We start from the raw sequence: 21020 nt of genomic DNA, 5'->3' as shown, positions 1-21020 counted from the left end.
CATATTGCATTCCACCTGTCAAGTTCTTGGTAATTGAAGCAACTTGTGTACATCATCCTGCAGACTCTACATTTACTAGAACAGTACTGCAACTTTGATTTCACAGACTTTACATGTAGTATCCACTTCACTTTGATAGAAATGCTATTTTTTTTGGAAGGAGTGTTTAATATCAGCAACTTCTGTGCAATCCATATGACTAACAGATCAACTGGTTGCCTTTGTAGCCTTAGCTCTGAGAGGTGAAAACGGCATTTCTTCCACCTACTCAGAATAGCTGCCAGTCTTCATTGAACAACCACCAGGCTTCTGAGTCAGTTTTTACACAGCTATCTAACATTGTGCAAAAGGCAACAACAATTATGACTCTAAGGTATTCTCCTCTTGAAATCCATCTGGAAAATTCTAAATCATCTACCTCCTCAGTTTTTACCCCCATCTAAATCTTTTAATAAAATCCTGGATCCTGCTCCCCCATGCTAATGATATAAATTAACCCTCAAATCAAATAGGAGTTAGATTCTGTTGCTAAGTAAGCATACCATGAGCAGGAGGCAAGTAGCAGGGTTGTTTCAGCTAGAGCATATTTTCACAGAATCAGTACAGTGCAGAGGCCATTCAGCCCATCATATCTGCACCAACCCTTCTGAAGTGCATCCCAACCAGCCCCAACCCCCACCCTATCCCTGTAGCCCCACATTTATCATGGCCAATCCACATGACCAACATATCCCTGGACACCACAGGGAAATTTAGCTTGGCCAATTCACCCATCCTGCACATCTTTGGACTGTGGGAGGAAACCAGAGCACCTGGTGAAAAACCATGGAGACAGAGGGAGATGTGCAAAGTTCACATAGACAGTCGTTTAGATTAGATTTAGATTCCTTACAGTGTGGAAACTGGCCATTTGCCCCAGAAGTCCACACTGACCTTCAACGAGTAACCCACCCAGACCCGTTCCCCTCTGACTAATGCACCTAACATTATGGGCAATTTAGAATGGGCAATTCGCCTAACCTGCACATCTTTGGACTGTGGGAGGAAAGCAGAGCATCCGGAGGAAACCCACGCAGACATGGGGAGAATGTGCAAACTCCACACAGACAGTCACCCAAGGCTGGAATCGAACCTGGGTCCTTAGCACTACTGCCTGACAGTGCTAACCATCAAAACGCACTGCTGCCCTTTGAATAAGGGATTTCTTATTCAGTAACCATAAGTGACTAAGCAGCACTACTTAAGGCTGACTCTTGAAGGAGATACCTGGTAACATATCGGCTTGAGAGAACTAACACAAGGGAGAAACTTACTCAACCCCATCATCATAATCTACCTCCGTCCATGATGGCATTAGTGTCAGAGACAACTGTATAACACATGTGGAGACAAAGTTCCATTACAATGTGAAGGCCACCCCTCCATCATTTGTATAAACTAACACAGTGTTAAATGAGAGAATCAGAACTGGTCTAGCAGCTTAAAACTGGACATTCATGAGGGACTGCGGGCAATTAGCAGCAACAGAACTGTGAGGCGCCACAGTTAAAAACCTTGTGGTTTGACAGATCCCTCACTCTATCATTAGCAATAACCAAGGGACCAGCCCTGGTTTAATTAGGAGTTTGGAACAGCAGAAGCAGTGCCAGGCATTATGACAATGAAATGCCAACCTGATGAAGTTACCATGTAGGAATATGGATATGGTAAACAGTACAAGGAAAAGGCTAAGGGCAGAGCTAAGAAATCTTGTGACCAATAAACAAAACCAAAGTTTTGGAGTCTTGTCAAACCTAGACATGAATGTTGGTGGATAATTAAACAATTAGTTGGACACTCCATGACATCCAAATCCAGCATATGAGTTCAAGAGTCAAGGCTGAAGTGTTTGCAACTATCTTCAGCAGGACGGATAACGCACATTGGCCTCCTGAGATCCAAAATCACAGAAGTTAATTTTCTATCAGTTTGACTCACTTCAACATTTTAAAAATGGCTACATGCAACATATACAGCAGAGGCTGTTATACTCTGAATAGTCAGTCAGTAAAAGAAAAGAAAACAAAGCCAGTCTTCACTTGGTAAACATTTATTCACAGAATGAAATATCATCGGTATACATCTCCTGACACCACTCTACTCTTGTGAAGCTAAGTGTCTCTTTGTGTGTGCTCACATAACCACCCAAACACTGTTCTCAGACTGTATGTACTTAACCTCAATTGGTACAATTAATGAAGGCTACAGGCACTAATTAAGTTGCAGCTCTAGTACTGATGACACCGGTTCCTAAATGCCTCTAGTCATGCTGTTCCAGTACAGTTACAACACTGCCATCTAACCAATAAAGTGGAAAATTATCCTGATCACAAACAAGTAGGACAGATCCAAACTAGCCAATTACTGCCCTGTAATTCTACTCTCAACTTTACATTTCTCTTGTCAAAGTGATGCAAGAGATCATCAACAGTGTCACCAAGTGGCACATACTCACCAATAACCTGGAGGTAGGGTGAGAGGAGGTGTGGTCTAGTTACAGGAGGTAGGGTGGGAGGAGGTGTAGTCTAGATTACAGGAGGTAACCTGTAAAAATGCCATCCCTTATTCCCAATTCCTTAGTTTCTGCTGCATCTGTTTCCAGGATTATCAATTCCACCTTAGAAAGTCCCAGATGGCCTCCTTCTTACACATGGTTGACAATGCAGTCCAGCGCATCACCTCTACTTCACACACCACCATCCTTGAACTCCACCCCTCCCAACACAACAAGGACAGAACCTCCCCTGTCCTCACCTTCCAACCCAACAACCGCCGCATACAACGCATCATCCTCCACCACTTCCGCCAACTCCAAACAGAACACTACCACCAGGGATATATTCCCCTCCCCACCCCTATCTGCATTCCGTAGAGAGCATGGCACCTTTCCCTACCACCCCCGCAGGAAGTGCAAAACCTGCACCCACACCACTCCCCTCACCTCTATCCAGCGCCCCAAAGGATCCTTCCACATCCGTCTGAAATTCACCTGTACCTCTCCCAATGTCATCTACTGCATCCGTTGCACCCGGTGTGGTCTCCTCTACATCGGGAAGCCAGGACACCTTCTTGCAGATCGCTTTAGAGAACATCTCTGGGACACCCACACCCACCCTGTGGCTGAACACTTCAATTACCCCTCCCATTCCATCCAGGACATGCAAATCCTAGGCCTCCTCCACCGCCAAACTGTTACCACCTGACGCCTGGAGGAGGAACGCCTCATATTCCGCCTTGGGACCCTGCAACCACACAGGATAAATGTGGATTTCAACAGCTTCCTCATTTCACCTCCCCCAACATTGTCCCAGTCCCAAGCCTCCAACTCGGCACCCCCCTCCGGACCGGTCCATCACTGCCCCTTCTGACCTATCACCTTCTCCCTCACCTTCATCCACCTACTGCTGTCCCAGCTACCTCCCCCCAGCCCCATACCCCTCACATTTATCTCTCAGCCCTGACCCACAAACTTCACTCCTGATGAAGGGCTTAAGCCCAAAACGTCGATTCTCCTGCTCCTCGGATGCTGCCTGACCTGCTGTACTTTTCCAGCACCACACACTCAATATTCATACTTGGCCTCACAAGTAGCAAATAACATTCATGCCATAAGCATGATGTAAGGAGGTAAGGATTACCTCCAAGTAGGGGTATTCTAACCATCTTCCCTTGGCATTCAAAGGTATTACCACCATCATTCTGGGAGATGATCACCATTGACCAGAAATCTTACTGCATCAGTATGTGACTGGATATTTTGTAACAAGTGACTCACATTCTACCTCCCTAAAGCTCATTCAACATCTACAACGTACAAATCAGGAGTGTGACAGAGCCCTTTCCACTTGTCCTTCTGAATGCAGCTGAAATAATGCACAAGGAGCTTGACACTGTCCACAGCAGAGCAGTCCCCTGTTTGTTTGACACCCAATTCACCACATTCATTGCCTTCCATTACTAGTACACTATGGCAACAATGTATGCCCTCTACACTATGCACCACAACAACTCATTAAGGCTTCTCTGCAAGAATCTCCTAAAACCTGTAACCTTTACCAATTAAAAAATGAAGAACAGTCGACAAATGGAAACTCAAACTCCAAATCAAATCTCTCTGACTTGGAAATATATTCCCATTTCTTCACTACCATTGGGTCAAAATCTTGGAACTCCTTCCTTAACAGTTCTGTGGTGTCCTTTCACAACAGGAATAACAGGAGGGTATTCAAAAGGAGGCTCACTATCACATTTTCAAGGACAATTAAGGATGGGCAATAATTGCTGGCTTTGCCAGAAATGGCCAGACTACATCAATGATTAATCAGGAAAATAAGCAGCAGAGCTCAGCAGAAATGTTTAAGAGGTATATAATAAAAAAAATTGTTTCAGAAACCAATACAGTATATATTTCAGATGGTCGAGTCCAATATTTTCAGAAGAGGAGAACTGTGGTTCTCTACTAAAATAATATACAGTGAGTGAATTTTCTGAATAACACAAGAATGAACCAAAACTCATAACATGAACCAGATAGGAAAAAAAGTACAATTCACCTTTACCATAAAAGCTCCCAAAGTTTTGTAATGTAATAAATACTATTTCAATACTTTGAAACGATCCCTTACGAGAAAGCTGAGGATCCAAATTCACAGCATAAAGCCTCAATCAAACCAGAGTGAGCACGTTTCAGAAGTCGAAGAAAACAGATTTAAGCAATAAAATGTTCTGAAGCAGAAAAAGAAAGAATCAGCCACAAACTTTGTGGCAATCCTTACAAAAGCATCCAATTAATGGCATGAAGTTACTTTCACAATTCAAGACACATTGTAACAACCACCTGTGTGTCCAACTGCAAAAAGCTGGTTCAGTGCTGCAAAGTTTGTTTGGATCTTACAGCGCAGTTAAGTCAAGTATTTTCTTTGGATGAATATGTTATTTGTACATGTGGAATGCAAAATGTTCAATAATCTTCAGGAGGTCCACAGTTCTGCCAAAGTTAAGGGGGAGTGGGAAATAAAAGGATTTAGAAAGTTAGTTGGAACTGACCTTGGATTGTTGAAATAGGACTGATTGCTCAGGGTTAATACCACATGCCAGGAGACTGGCTGTCATTTCGAGAATGTTTTGCCTGAGTTTGCCAGAGTCTTGAGGAACAGTGATGGAGTGCAGGTCCACAATACTGTATAGAATGGAGCTGTATTCATCCTGCAGCTTCACCCAGCTCTCTATTGCTCCAAGATAGTTTCCTAGGTGAGGGACCCCAGTCGGCTGGATTCCAGAGAAGACTCGGTTAGCGACCTGCATCGAAAAGTAAATATTATGTTCCTTTATAATGTACAAGTTACTAAACAGTCAGTTGTATACCGATTAGCCCCAGATTGGTTGGATTATATCAGCACAGTGAACAAACTTGTACAGTAATCCACACATTGGTAATTTTTACATCACACATTTATTTTCACAATTCACCCTTCCTCCATCCAAAAGCATTAAGTCACACTGGAAAATAGTTTCACAGCTACCTTTCAGAAGTCACCAGCTTGACCATTTTTCATGCGTGAGTGTTGGAGCATTTTCAGGTTAACTACAAGGTACATCCATGTCATCCAAGTCCAGTCTAGCCCTCACTGACTACCTATTCCCCAGTTAGGATCAAAGAGTACCATGAGGAGCTGCAATGTTGGTTTGGGGGCCCAGGTTCAATTATATTACCAGAGGTTAGTGTTGTGATTGTAACAAGATCAGCCAGGTAGACCTCATAGAATATGGGTTCCCTAATTGGACCGGGTTAACAGCCCCAATCAGGAAGCTCTGGCTGACAGAAATAAATACGAGTGTTACAGCCGTTAATGTTAATTGTTTTGTAAACTGTATATTGTTTAATACAATTAAAAAAAGGAGGTTCTGTTCACTCTGAGAGCTGGCTCTGAGGAAGCCAGACCAGAGTCAAGTACTTTGCACGTGTAAGTCAAGGGTGACTTGGTGACGGGATACCGGCCTCTGTGGAGTTACTTCAGTTAGCTAATTTAAATGCGCAGATCCCAAATTTCATGGGCTGTAGGTTTTAGTTTTAAATCCAGAACTCTGCATTCAAGAAGAAACAATTCCATGCCTTGTACCAATGCCAAAATAAAAGATCTGTCGAATAGTATAGGGTCAAAAGTTCCTCATTCCCCAAGACGTATAGGCGATGACAAAAACTTGCCTGAATGTGCAACTTACTCCTGGAATTCTGAGGTTTAATATAATAAAAATAGAACAGGCATTTGGAAATTGACATGTATAGTCCCATTCCAGATCAAACTGCATGTCTCAAAAGCTGAAAGTATGGATTGGCTCTCAAAAGAATCCTTTTTAAAAAAATAATCTTGATTAAGATGAAGGAGGGAGAAATTTGTGTGATTAGCTCAACTCACCATTTGGAAATATTTGCTGCAGGGAGGGGGCCGAAGTTTTGATTTGAAGCTTGGCTGTCACTGTTGGGATTTCTCAGTGCAATGCTTGTTGTGAATACTTATAAACATGAGGCGGGGAAGGGGTGCAGTGGGACACTAATTCCATGGTACTTTAACAGAACCGTGTAAAATGTTAAGGCTTTTCCACACCTCATCGAAATGGGACCATTTATAAATATAATTTAGATTGTCTTGAGAAAAAGCACATCTGGAATTCTAGTTATCATCAGGGAATGCATTTATTAAAATTTTAAGGCAGTTTAGTTGGTAAGATCTGAGTGTCACATGAGTCAAAGAGCAAAATGTGAAATTTCTCATTCCAAAGTACATAAGTTTCCCTTTCTAGATTTTAGTGATTAGCCTTCAGATCAACAAGTCACAAGATAAATATAAAATCATTTTGCATTTCATTAAATTGAATAGCTGCAGCGATTCTACATCCTGGCGAAGGCTAATTACTGAATGATGGTCTGATGTCTGAGGGAAATGAAATGGGGCAGGAACATTAAGATTTACACCTGTCACAGCCACTTGCTTCTTGTTTTATATGGTATATTTTAAAAATTTGAATCAAATTAAGTATTCCAGTGTTCCAGTGCAATAAAATTCCTGTAATATTAATTGTAACACTGTGCAGCCTTTCCACCTCACACCAAATAACTAATAATGGGGCTCACCAATGTGTTTTTGGCATTCCAGAATCACAACAAGACAAAAGTAAGCTAACTGAGCTCTTTGCATGCAGAAGATTTGACTTATTTATTGCCATGTGTATTTGGTACAAAATATAGTGATAAATGTTGCATAGTGTTGTCACTCTCCAGCATCATCTTAAAACACAGAAAATAAAACCAAAACAGAGAATATAAAGGCAGAAAAAAATGAAATAAAGTTCAATTTTACAGTTCTTCTTGTCAAGTGCTCAGTCATGGGCCTGGAGTGGCCAGCCAAGAGTTCCCTTGTCGCTGGAATAGAATCACCACTCTCCAGCACCATCTTGCCTTCACCGATGCTGCTGTCACTATTAGTCCTTGTTGGGCATTGCCAATACAGCCGCTACTAACTCCACCAGGTCCACACTGGCCCAAACTTGACTCTGCTACCACCAAGAGTCTGTTCTGGGTCCACCTCACTGATGCAGCTATTGCCGGGTGTCGTTAACTTAAGACTAACTTAAAAAACTATAGTAACATTAAAGTTATTGATATTTTATTTCCTGTTTCATGGCAGTTTGTAGGTCACTCATGCTATTAGAATTATACTAATAGCTTTGGTTGTGCATCCTAAAACCAGTCAAGTATATCAGTACCGCTATTTTCAGGACTCTTTAATCTGATTGTTTCACCGCTACTTCTCCTCACCACAGACATCCTGTAGAGAGGGACACTGGATTAAACATCTAAAAATGTGAAATCTCTGCTGAAAATGTCTTGGACGTGAAAAATGAAAGGTTATTTTTCCCTGAATACAGCAAAATTTGGGTATTAAAATTTCAAAGTGACCACTCGCATTTATAGAATGCTTTTCATGAGTACCCAAAGTGTGTTACCCTCAAATATTCCTACCCAATTACATTGTTGCAATCAAGGAAACATGACAGTCAATATCTGCACACCAATTCCCACAAGTAGCACATAATAATGTCTAAATAGTCTGTTCATGATTGCAGAATATATACTGACTAGGGTACCCGTTCTTTAACAAGCAATATAATTGAATCTGTTACAAAAGTGCACAACTATAGAGCCATAGAAACAGTATAGCACAGAAGGGAGCCATTTGGCCCATCTTGTCTATGCTATCACAAATACTCCCAGATGCCTTTTCTCATTCCATCCTCCTGCACACAGCCCATAGCCCGATAGCTTACAGTACTTAAAGTGCGCATCCACATACCTTTTAAAAAGAATTTAGGATGTCTGCCTCCACTACTAATTCAGGAGGTGAATTCCAGACCCTCTGCAAAAAAAATGTTTTTCTTCTTGTCCCCTCTAATCGTTCTGCCACGTAGTTTGAATCTATGACCCCTGGTTTTTGAACTCTCTGACAAGGGAAACCGGTGCCACCTGTCTACTCTATCTCCACCTTGTACAATTTTGTACGCCTCAATTACATCACTTTCAGCTTTCTCTCATCTAAGGAAAATAACCCCAACCTCTCCAGTCTGTCCTTGTGGCTACAATTGTCCAGCCCTGGCAACATTCTAGTGAATCATCTCTGAACTCTCTCCAGAGCAATTACTTCCTTCCTGTAATGTGATGACTGAAACTGCACACAATACTCCAGTTGTGGCCTCATCAATGTTGTTTATAGTTTCATCATTACATCACTGCTTTTGTAGTCTATTCTGCTGCCAATGAAGGAGAGCATTCCATATTCCTTCTTTACAACCGTACCTACCTGTACTGCTGCTTTAGGGAACTGTGCACTCGTACACCAAGATCTCTTACCCTTCTCAGTATATCCCAGTTTATGGTATACTTCCTTTCACTGTTTGACCTCCCTAAATGCATTACCTCATATTTATCAGAGTTGAACTCCATCTGCCACTTTCCTGCCCACTCCTGCAACCCCTTGCAGCTACTCTCTACATGGTGAATTTTTGTGTTATTTGCAAATTTCCCAATTGTACCCCCAAGGTTCAAGTCCAAATAGTTAATGTCAAAAACAATCAGCAGGGATCCCTGTGGAACAGCTTGCCATTCACAAGGGCAGCCATTAAACATTACCCTCTGTTTCCTGTTACAAAGCCAACTTCGGATCCAATTCAACACATTACCCTGGGCTTTTATTTTTTGGACTTGTCAAATGCCTTACTATGTAATTATTATGTAACTATACCTGATCCATGTAGACAACATCTACTGCACTACACTTATCGATCCTCCTTGTCACTTTCCCAACAAATACAAATCAAGTTTGTAAGGCATGATCTTCCCTTAACAAAGCCATGCTGACTACTACTGATTACTCCATACCTTTCTAAGTGACAGTTTATTCAATCTCTCAGGATTGATTTTAATAATTTGCCCATCACTGAAGTAAGACTAACTGGCCAAAAAATGTTTGGATACAAAATCCAAACTTGTTATAAAACCTCTGCAGGTCTGGCAGCATCTGTGGAGAGAAGGCAGAGTTAATGTTTTGGGTCGAGTGACCATTGTTGAAAGCCTGTTTGAAGAAGATTCAATGGTCCTGGAATGTTAACTCTGCTTTCTCTCTACAAATGCTGGTAGGCCTGCTGAGTTTTTCTCGCAATTTCTGATTTTGTTGTAGGTTTCCAGTATCCAAAGTTTTTTTAAAAAATCTAATTGTTTGCCATTTCTTTGCACCCTTTTTAAACACATTTGCATTCCTACAGTCTCTGGCATCTCATCTGTATCTAGTGAAGGTTGGAAAGTAATCCTCAGAACGTCTGCTATTTTATCTCTGACCACATTCAACATCAGAGGGAACAATCCACCCACCCCTGGTAACTTACCTGCTTTCAAGGATTCCAATTCTTCTAATACTTCCTCTCTCATTATGATTATCCTGTCCAATCTTTCACAATGGCCCTCTTCAATTACGATATCCATATAATCCCTTTCCTTTGTGTATACAGAGACAAAATATCCTCTGCATCTTCACAGATGTTCCCTTCTTCATATCTGATAGGTTCCACTTTTTCCTTAACTATCCTTTTGTTCTTATATACTAGAGAACATAGGTTTAAGGTGAGAGGGGAAGGACGGTGGTGCATATATGGAATGACTGTGAAAGATAGTGAAGACAGTTGGACAGGTACATGAATAGGAAAGGTTTAGAGGGATATGGGCCAAATGCAGGTAAATGGGTTTAGTTTCATTTGGGAAACCCGGTAGGCATGGCTGAGTTGGATGGAAGGGTCTGTTTCCATGCTGAATGACTCTATAACTCAATCCCCCCCATAAGTATTGGGCATCCTTTAATATTTAGCCCCCAGTCTTGGTCACAAAGTAACCACATTTCCACAATGACAATAAATCATACCCTATTACTTCTACTAGCAGTCACCAATTCACCTACCTTGTTGTATTAAGAGATATTGCTTTTATTTTTGCCTTTTTAACACTACTCTGTAATTTTGGTCCTGGTTGATTTGTGGACTTGTTTCTGTTGCTTTACATTTTAATTTACAGATTTTCCACCTATCACAACCAGCTTTGTTTTTATTTCATTAGAATTCCCTCTCAGATTTCTACTCCCTTAACAGCACTAGAAAATTTCCTGGTAATGATGCGAGTCTCATTTCTGCTAAGGTGCAACCCGTCCTCCTTCTATAGGCCCCACCTGTCATAGGTAAAAACAATGACTGCAGATGCTGGAAACCAGATTTTGGATTAGTGGTGCTGGAAGAGCACAGCAGTTCAGGTAGCATCCGAGGAGCAGTAAAATTGACGTTTCGGGCAAAAGCCTCCCACCTGTCATACAGCTGCTTCCAATGTCTCAGAAACTAAAAACACTCCCTCTTGCACCATTTCTTCCAGCCACATGTTTGTTTACTCTGCCTTCCTATTTCTAAACATACTTGTGCGTGGCATTGGGAGTAAACGTGAGCTTTAAAGGTATTTTGAGTTTCTTCATTGTTCCCTATATTCTACATTTGGGGCCTCATCCTTTTTTTTAAAAACTTATTCTGTTGGTTCCAATTTGGACCACAACCTCTGGCTCTTCACCCTCTCCCAAGAGAATGACTTGCATCTACTCTGTGACATTGGGAGGGACAACGTAATATCCCAGAGTGGCAAACACATGTCTGTTCCAGAAATTATCAGATCACATATCATTCGTGCCCTTCTACTCTGCTTCCACCCTCCCATCAATGTCTTCAGCTGAACCTCTTGTGTTGCCAAAAAATGGTCATTTCACACAGCAAGCTATCCTGTCATACCTTAAGGTTATTTTAAGCTAGCAGAAAAGTGAAATTACTCAAGAATCAGATCCAGTGAATCTAGGGAAGTCACCTTTGACCAATTTATCATCATTCTTTGATGGAGGAACATAGGTTGTAGGTAAAGGGGAGCCTGTAGAAATATTATACTTTTATTTCCTAAAGGCATTTGACAAGAAGCCCCTTTCCTCCATCATATTTACTGATAGTTATGCAATGTTCAGCACTGTTCATAACTCCTTTGCAGTAAGACTTGGAGAACATTAAGGAAAATTATTTTCTCCACATAAATTCCAAGCAACAGCTGTGCCAAAACTACTGTGAATTTAACCATCTCCTCTTGACATCAATGGCATGACCACCATTGAATTCCACACCATCAATATCCAAACCAATAACTGAACTAGACTAATTGTGCCTGCAAAGGCAAGTTGAGGCTGAGAGCTTGAATGACAGAGGGATTATGTGCTCATGAGAAAGAGTGATTCTGTGTGATTGTCTACTTTGTATACGTGCGTGTGTGTCTGTGTGTTAGTAGTGATTTCATGTATGAGAGAGTGTGACCGTGTATATTCGATTGTGTGCTTGAGAAAAAGTGAGTGATAATGTTTGTATATGTATGTATAAGCTTCTGTGGAAAGGGATTATTTCTGTGTGAGAGGTGGTGATTTTATGTGTGAGAGAGAGAGAGAAAGAAAGGAAGGAAGGGAGAGGGAGTGTATGAGTGAGTGATTGTGTTGTGTGTGAATGTCTGCATGTGAGTACGAGTGAGTGGAAGTTAGAGCGTAAATCAGTCTGGGAGCCAGATGCACTTACGTACACATACAGACTACCCCTTCTCATGCTCCCTGCCAAAGAAGTATCAGCTGGTAGAAGAGGACTATACAGCTTTTCAGGCAACCTGCTCCTGAACCCCACTAGGATACAAAATCTGCCAACACCAGGCTGGAGCGTGCACCACCAGAGGTTAAACCCAACAACTTAGCTTGGCCCCAGTCCCATCCCCAGCTGGTGATCAGGACTCAGGGCTTAGTCTGTTTCGTTTTATTTCTCAACTGAAAAGGCAAAAAAAAGGTTTACTAGACAGCTCTGCTGCTTGGCACTGATTAATGACCAAATGTATTTGTTATTAATTTAATTGCATTTTTGATTTATTACTTTGGAATTTTATTTTCAGAAGACAATGTTTACCGTAGTACAAAACTTTATCTTTCTGAAATGTTCTCTCTGGATTCCAAATAAGAGAAAAATTGAAATATGCCTCCCCCACTATGGTTGGATAAGCCTGCTATACACCAATCAGGAAGCAGAGGGAAGAGGCATACAAAAAGAGGCCAGTGTTAAAACAGTAAAGGGCAAATGCTGAACCAGGGCTGAAGAAAGTTTGTTCAGCATATAACTGAAACACAGTTCCTTTTGTTTCAGATACAGTCAAATATAATTATAACAAACTCTACCACAATTCTCTTCTTACAACAAGGCATCTCACTGGCCCCCAAAGTGGTTTCCTGTAGTCAGTAAAGTTCAAACTTTAATAATATACCTCCACAAACAACCATTTGCCAATCCATCACTGAATTAATGAAGAAATTTGACTGTACACCACAGTTTCAATGCCAGCTTTCAATAAAAAAAATCCAATAGTCGAACTACTTCCTTAATGTAACAGAATTTGCTCAACACTGGATTAATAAAAATGTTTAAACTTGATGTGACAAATACACTGACTTCTGCAATTTTTCAATGTGCCTTTTTCTTACAGTAACATGACTGGAAAATGTAAACCACAGAAGAAAACTTGTTGTTATGACTGGTAGAGTAAAATATTCTAGGAGAAAGTGAGGACTGCAGATGCTGGAGATCAGAGCTGAAAATGTGTTGCTGGAAAAGCGCAGCAGGTCAGTCAGCATCCAAGGAGCAGGAGAATCGATGTTTCGGGCATGAGCCCTTCTTCCTGAAGAAGGGCTCATGCCCGAAACATCGATTCTCCTGCTCCTTGGATGCTGACTGACCTGCTGCGCTTTTCCAGCAACACATTTTCAGCTCTAGAATAAAATATTGCCCATCTAATGCCTAGTGCTCTCCCGTGCTGAGACAAAAACTATGGTCTCAGTTCCCTCCAGGGTGAGACACTGGTCTTCACTAAGTCACTGGAGAGGTACCAAGTTGAGATGAGGTACATCTTCACATCCAAGAACGAAAGGTTAAAACACCCAACTGACTGATTAACACTTTACTCTTGCATTCACTGACAATACAGGTACAAAAGCAGAGGTGGTCTGCTTAAGCAGCAGCATTTTGCCATGGAGTGAGAGTGTGTTTAGTTTGGGGGAGGTATAAATTTAGCAGTAAAATAAATTTCTTATGCATAAAGTTGAAAATCAATTATGTAATTCACTGCTTGACCTACACATTTAATTTCAATATTCACTTTTATAAGTGCACTGTTTATTCTGTCTTAAAATGCAAGAGGGTGACAGAAGTTAAAGCTATGTTTCTACTAAGTGACAAGAGAAGTGCAGTGAAATTACCAAGCATTTTGAAACAATGCTCTTGGGAATATAGTTTCTGCATTTCTCATTCTAAAAGTCATGACATCAAAGTGACCCCTGCTGATCAAAACAACTTGCACGTATAGTCAACCTTTAATCTTGTAAAACATATCAAGATGTTTCATAGGAGCATTATCAAACAGGGTCAAATAATTTAAAGGCCATGTCTTTCATTTTGTGCTTTTTAAAGTTGTGGACTGAAATGAGAAAGAACTGCTTTAAAACGAATGATTTAAAGGATTGCTGCAAAAATCTATTAAGTTGATATATATGGCAAGTATTGTGTAAACAACTGTTTGAACAAGTTGTAATTGAAGTTTGAGTGGTAGATGAACAGGAACTAATAGGCTGTGTACTGGTGCAGCTAGATGGCATCACAAAAGTGGATTGGTCCACGACTAGAGGCCACTTATCGATGGCAAAAAGCCTTTTCTCAGGTCAACAATCCTGTGATTGGTCCTCAGGCAACTAAACAGCTTGGGACAGGTAACAAGATACAGAGAGAAATTATCTGATTACCAACAACTGAGGAGCTCTCTCACTTCTCTGCAGTTAAAACCCACTCTAAACTTGAAGAAAACCAGTTTCTTTCCTTTATCAGTTGTTTTAAGTTGTGACATTTAATTGGTAAATTTCCAGAGAAAGATGACTGAAAAGCAATATTCTGACTAGCGTAAAAATAAGAATCATCTCAGCAACATGTGAATAGGAACCATTGAACTGCCTTCCCAGTTTTCCTACATCCATAACCTACTTTTGCTTGCATGCAAGCATATATGTGTTTAAACAGGATCAGAATTTTAATTTGTCGTATTACATGCTGATTTTTTATAACTGTTTACCTGGAGTGAATGCCTAATTACTTATAGTAAATCATGCTAATCTTGCTTTCTATCAAATGGATTTGGAAATTAGGTTGAATAGGCAACATTTTAAAATATTTTGTCATCTTTAATTTTTGTAACAATTCTGGGAGCAGTGGCAGTACCATAGTGACCTATGATAATGGGAGGATAATGGGGGAGATGATCAATAGCTTGGTTAAAAAAAGGTAGGCTTTCAGAAGCATCTTGAAGGAGAGCTTGTCATGCAGAGAGGATTAGGGAGGGAATACCAGAGTTTAGAGTTTGAGCAGTTGACACAATAAACCACAACGATGCAACCAATAAAACCGATTCATGTTGCTGATGTGATGCTTACATTAGTCAGGATGTTGTTTTCCAGTTGCCTTTTGCTGGATGTTTCCATTGGTTTACAAGAGATACAAGGTAGTTGGTTTGCTTATAAAATATCTTCTGAATTATCAATTAAGAGTCACAATTTAGAACAACATTGCCTGAGGTCAGAAATGGAGCAAAACAGCAATCTCAGAGAATTGTAGGGATAAAGGTGGCTATTGTAACAAAAGGGGGTGGAATGGGATAAGGGCAGAGGACCAGTGTGACTAGGAGTCCTGCTACTGTCCTCCCACCAAGTAGGAGGTGTCAAAGAAGAACTTGGAGAGTAAGGGGTGGGAGGGTAGCAAAGGAAGGAAACAATTGAAGCAGCAAACAGCTGAGCCTTCACACTCCTCAAGCAGAGGGACAACTTTGGAAAATGCAGTTGGTGATGAAGTCCCTGAAAGAGGAGGAGGTCAGAAAAGGACAAAACCACCTCCCCCACGGGCAACCAGAGGCCACTCCCTGCTAATATGAATGACGAGGAGTGCTGCTTTTAGACAAAAAACAAATCAGGACAATTTCCTTCACTCATAGCAAGTGAGATAATTTGTGATCACTACGGGGATACAGGAGAGGACCCAAGGATTAAAACTGTAAAAGACAAAAGGCAATGGTAAGCAACAAAAACCTGTGTATGTTAATGCAAACGATTCCTATTCTACATAGCATTAGAACAACTACACAGTGTGCTTCAACTTTGGGTTACCGGACCAAGGTTAACATCAATCTGCTGTTTCTGCAGGGATGTATGGGATCCCCTCAGCTCCTACAGACTGTGGTCACACTGGTGATCTCATCGGCCACGGATCTGTTCAGGAGAAATTGAGTCATGTTCCTCCGGCCTCGGTATTCTGTTGTGGGAATGCAACTTCACCGTGGGAGTGGTGGGTGAGTACCTCCTTGCAGCTAACGTTTTGTTTAAAAACTCTCCACTCCAGTTCATTAATGTGTATAGTTCAGCTCAAAGCAGCTAGACATCTTTCAGCAATTAGCTTGATTCTGGGACGATCCAGCAGGAATGACAGCAGACTACACACCATGTCCAGACTCCTTATGGATTGACAAAAGGTGCTAAGCCTTGTGGTGTCTTCAGCACCCTGGCAAATGCAGTCCAGATGCACCTAGGTGAAGCCAGATGGATCTAAGTCTATTACACAGACTTCCTATTTATGACCCTTATATTTAGTTACATTCACCAACATCAACCCAATGTTCTTCTCTGATCAGAGTCCCTGTTGGTTGACTGTTACCTACAGGAAGATCAGAGGGATGGCAGTGGTCCTGGAAATTGAACAGAAATCTTCTGACTCCAGAAAACATTGAGGAACTCAAAAGGGCTTTCAAAGGTTGGAGCACACTACAAACTCTCTTTGAATTTCCAGGATTCAGGTGGGAAGCCATTAAGATGAACATCAAGACGTTCTTCATCCTCTAAAGATGTTCAGAAAAAGCTGTGGCTGCACTCTTTTGGGACTGATGTTAAGGAGGATCCTCAGGTGGGAATGGGCCAGCAAGGTTCACTCTATGCATTGGAGACTTTGAAGATCACCTGATAGTCCAGTGTCCATTCTGTAAAGCAGGATGAAACATGCTCACATTCCCTCTGTCACAATAAGACAGAAACTCTGTGATCAGCAGTCTGAAGGAAGAAAATGCCTCATAAAGTCATTAGAGTTTGGTCTTTTTGAAGTTCAAAATCATTTTATACTGGATTGTTAAAACCAAGCCTGCCTCCCAGTCATTCCTGCCCTTCATCATGGACACCTCACACAGGGGAGAGTCTAAACATAACTCTGGATGAGCTGATTAAGGTCTTTGTGTAAAACTCCCAGAAGTGAAAACTTACCAGTTGAGTTGTATTAATCCCTTTAGGCCAAGACCTTCTCAATGTGTTCCGATATGCTTCTGACTTACTTCTAACCAGGAAATGTAGCATTATCCTCATCTACAACCAGAAAGGGTAAGAGGGAGGAAACTAGAAATTGGTGACCCATCTTACTGCCAGACGATTCAGGTATGGTCTGTGGTTGGTGATTCACCCTGAACAGACCTGCACTGTAACAGGCAATGCAGGGCCAATATGCCATTCAGGGGTTGAATAACAGCTTCATCAACCTAGATCAGAAGAAGGCCTGTGACAGAGCACTGCACATCTACATAATGGAAATATGCTCTCCAAAATGGTGCTCAGAAAGAGAATCTGCAATTGAATACAATTGTTCTGCATAAACATCAGAAAACTGTGCAGATTCAAGCAATGTGTGGAAATGAGACAACTTTCTGATCAAACCTGGACTCAGGCAGAACTTCCCTCCTTCCTCTCTCCTGTTTCTATGTCTTGCTAATGGTGACCTTACTTTGTGCACCTCTTGTGCAGCCATAACCTTGGAGCATGGCTCTGTGTAAGCACCCTATGATCTGTATGCTCTTGTTTGCTATGATCTGACCGTACTGCTCGCAAAACAAAGCTTTTCACTGTATTTAGGCATATGTGACTACAATAAATTAAATCAAAGTCAAAATGCCAAATCCATCAGGAATGATGTGAAGGTTAACAGTGGCGACTATCCAAGATAATAAAGGCACTCAGATCAAAGTCTCACTGTACGTGAGTGACATCACTGCTTAGATGCATAGACTGATTAACATCCATAATGGTTTGAACTGACTTTGGAAGTCAGCAGGTAATATCCATGAAGTCTGGCAGGGAAAGAATATGGTGGATCATGACAGTTGGTTCCATGAGCACACTGCCAGAGTCACTTGATAATCTCATGAATTGACAAAGAAGCACCAAGACGTGGCTTGGGTGATGGTGTGAAAGAACATACTCATCAGATCCTTCCAACACATTGCTTGCGAGGTGGTTATGGTTGGGGAGAAACTGTTGTCCACCTTCTCATGGAAAGGACATTTACAAAAAAACATCTCCAGACATCGGGAGACAGAATCAGAGATTTTCATTGAGGTTCACAATAAACAGTGCTGTGATGCAAGTCTTTATCCACTTTGGGCTGTTTCTAAGAATGTACACCAAAACAAGAATCTAGATAAAAGATGCTTTTTGGTCTGCCCAAAACCTAGTCTTTCAGTGCAGAGAGTTGTTCTTGACTGGTGCTGCAGACGTGCACAGCCCAAGGTCCAGGAATACATGCTGAGGGACACACTAATAGTTGCGGCACCTACACAGAGGCTCAATAAGGAAAGGTTGCTGCCTAAGGCCTTTCAGACATAGTACACCAATGAGCTGGAACCTGGAGAACCCATTAGGCTGTGTGTCTTACCAAGAACGTACATTCTGAAACAAGAGTACCAAAATCTTATTGAGACACCTCAAAGTGTAACATGATTTTTAGGTAAACGTTTTATTTTACTTTCATAAGTTCCAGTTTAAAATGTTAATGTCCTCTGGCTGCACACATCATGTAAAATGCAATTTGTAAATAGTAAGAGTATTATAATAATATTAAGTAGAATATGCTATATGGAAACAATTAACTTTATTGTAAATTTTGTAATATTTTCTACAAATCTTGTAAATATTAAATATATTTTTGGAAAATAAGAGATCAGAAACTCAGTTCAGGGTCGAGATTGTGCAAAGTGTTGTTCACCTCACAGAATGCCAAAAGCAAGGGATGAAGTTTATTTACATGGGCAGGTTATATCTTCATTATTTCTGGTCAGATCAAACAATGTCAAGTGCTTACTATTTCTCAAGCTTCCAATGATTTATTCCATGGATAGTACAGGAGATGTATTAGCTTCTCTTAGGCTATTACACTTTCACATCCTGGGAAGTGTTGCTGAACAAAGAAACATTGGAGTGCAGGCTCATAGTTCCTTGAAAGTGAAGTCGCAGGTAGATAGGATAGTGAAGAAGGCATTTGGTATGCTTGCCTTCATTGGTTAGTGCATTGAGTATTGGAGTTGGGAGCTCATGTTATGACTGTTAGGCCATTATTTCAGCCACTTTTGGAATATTTTGGGCAACTCTGGTTTCCCTGCTATAGGAAGGATGTTGTGAAACTTGAAAGAGTTCAGAAAAGATTTACGAGGATGTTGTCAGGATTGGTGGGTTTGGGCTATAGGGACAGGCTGAATAGGCTGGGGTTATTTTCCCTGGAACATCGAGCTTTGGAAGCTGAGGGGTGACCTTATTGAGGTTATAAAATCGAGGGGCATGAATAGGATAAATAGGCAATTTCCTCAGAGTGGGAGGAATCCAGAACTAGAGGGCATAGAGTTAAGATGAGTGGGGAAAGAAATAAAAGGGACCCAAGGGGCAATATTTTCACACCGAGGGTGGTGCGTGCATGGAATGAGCTGCCAGAGGAGCTGGTGGAGGCTGGTACAATCCAACATTTAAAAGGCATCTGGATGGGTATATGAATAGGAAGGGTTTAGAAGGATATGGGCCAAATGCTAGCAGATAGGACTTGACTTCTATAGGATATCTGACCATAGGATATATGGATGTGTTGGACCGAAGGGTCTGTTTCTGTGCTGTATATCTCTATGACTCCAGTAATTCATTCCAACTAGATGGATTATTTGCCACACTCTGGCCTACAATACAGGACTGGATACGCATTCTGGCAGATTGCCCATCTTCTGACTTGGCTTGAAACTAGAAATCGAGTTCCTCAGTCTGTTCTTCCTGTATAGCTGATAACTTGAGAGCCGTGCCATCATCTTCGCTTTCCTTGGGACTCAAAGGCTATATCAACTAATTTTTTTTGGAGGTTAAAAGAAAGATTCAAGAGATGGATATTACACCTGCTATGTTAATTGTCAGGATGGTCATCTGGTTACCTAATTTGCATCAATGCAACTTTCCAGTGGACATCAGAACACATTTCACCTCACAGGCAGTAACTCGCAAAGTCTTGAGCCCACTCTTGTAAGGACATTTTTGCATTGCAGACGTACCAGCCTTTGATTGTTCTGCTCTAAATTACTCAAAACTAACTGTTCTCTATTAGCTTGCACATCTACTCATCTACATGCCACAGTGGACTTAAGCTCAATGGTGTAAGGATATCTGAATACAGAGTTTACCATTGTCAGTTCATCTGTTTGAGAGTTTGGTATGGGCTCAATCTTATTTATAATAGATTTAAAATAGCTACAGTCAGTTCTCCTATAGCACAATGGTTGTGTTCTTGTGCAACCCTGTGCGACAGAAAAATCGTGATTTAGAACCAGCATTTAAAAGTGTTGGTGATATAACCCCATTACAGCCAACACACATTTTAAAAGATTGCGCTTTAGAAATAGCGTCCCCAGTTCGTTAATCATGTTTCAGTGAATTCGCGTTGACGAAACAGGTTATAATAGAACAACCTTAATTGTGGTTTGCATCTAATTCTATTTACTTAATCTTTAGCCTAGGTCACATGTTCTGCTATGCTGAGCTCTGCATACACAGCACAGCTTAAGATAAAAGTTTATGGATCTAAACATCTCAGCTACTCGGTGCTTAAAATCACGATTTTCTCTGCACACATTGTTTAGTGAAGCTATAGGCCAGTTTATTAAAAATTATGATTTACCCTGACTAACTGAGCTACCATGTGCTATACATTATGAGCCACAGTGGTTCCACATATTGCTACCATGGTATATACAAACATAGACATTAGGAGCAAAAGGAGGGCATTAGTGTCTGCTCCGCATTCAATAGGATCTTGGCTGATCATCACACTTATATGCTGTTGATGTATTTACTGCAATCATCTGAAATGCTTTAGGCAGATTCACCACCACCAAATCCTTTGTACTGGTATTAGTTTAAATTTCTTAGAACATGTTATGAAGGATACCCGCTTGAAGTCTTCAG

General features: G+C 41.1%; 1 protein-coding gene across 1 annotated transcript in view; it reads right to left on the bottom strand.

Moving 5' to 3' along the window:
* The window catches only part of wars2 (tryptophanyl tRNA synthetase 2, mitochondrial), a 74238-nt gene that overhangs the window by 11038 nt on the left and 42180 nt on the right, over positions 1 to 21020 (bottom strand). Inside the window, exon 2 of the mRNA XM_043700960.1 lies at positions 5086 to 5337. Within this exon, the coding sequence (XP_043556895.1) occupies positions 5086 to 5337 (252 nt within the window). The remainder of the gene's footprint in view (positions 1 to 5085; positions 5338 to 21020) is intronic.

Source organism: Chiloscyllium plagiosum, chromosome 12 (assembly GCF_004010195.1).
Source record: "Chiloscyllium plagiosum isolate BGI_BamShark_2017 chromosome 12, ASM401019v2, whole genome shotgun sequence".
In the NCBI taxonomy this organism is placed as follows: Eukaryota; Metazoa; Chordata; class Chondrichthyes; order Orectolobiformes; family Hemiscylliidae; genus Chiloscyllium; species Chiloscyllium plagiosum.
Note: the sequence above shows the minus strand (reverse complement) of the source record. Positions and strands in the feature narration are given on the sequence as shown.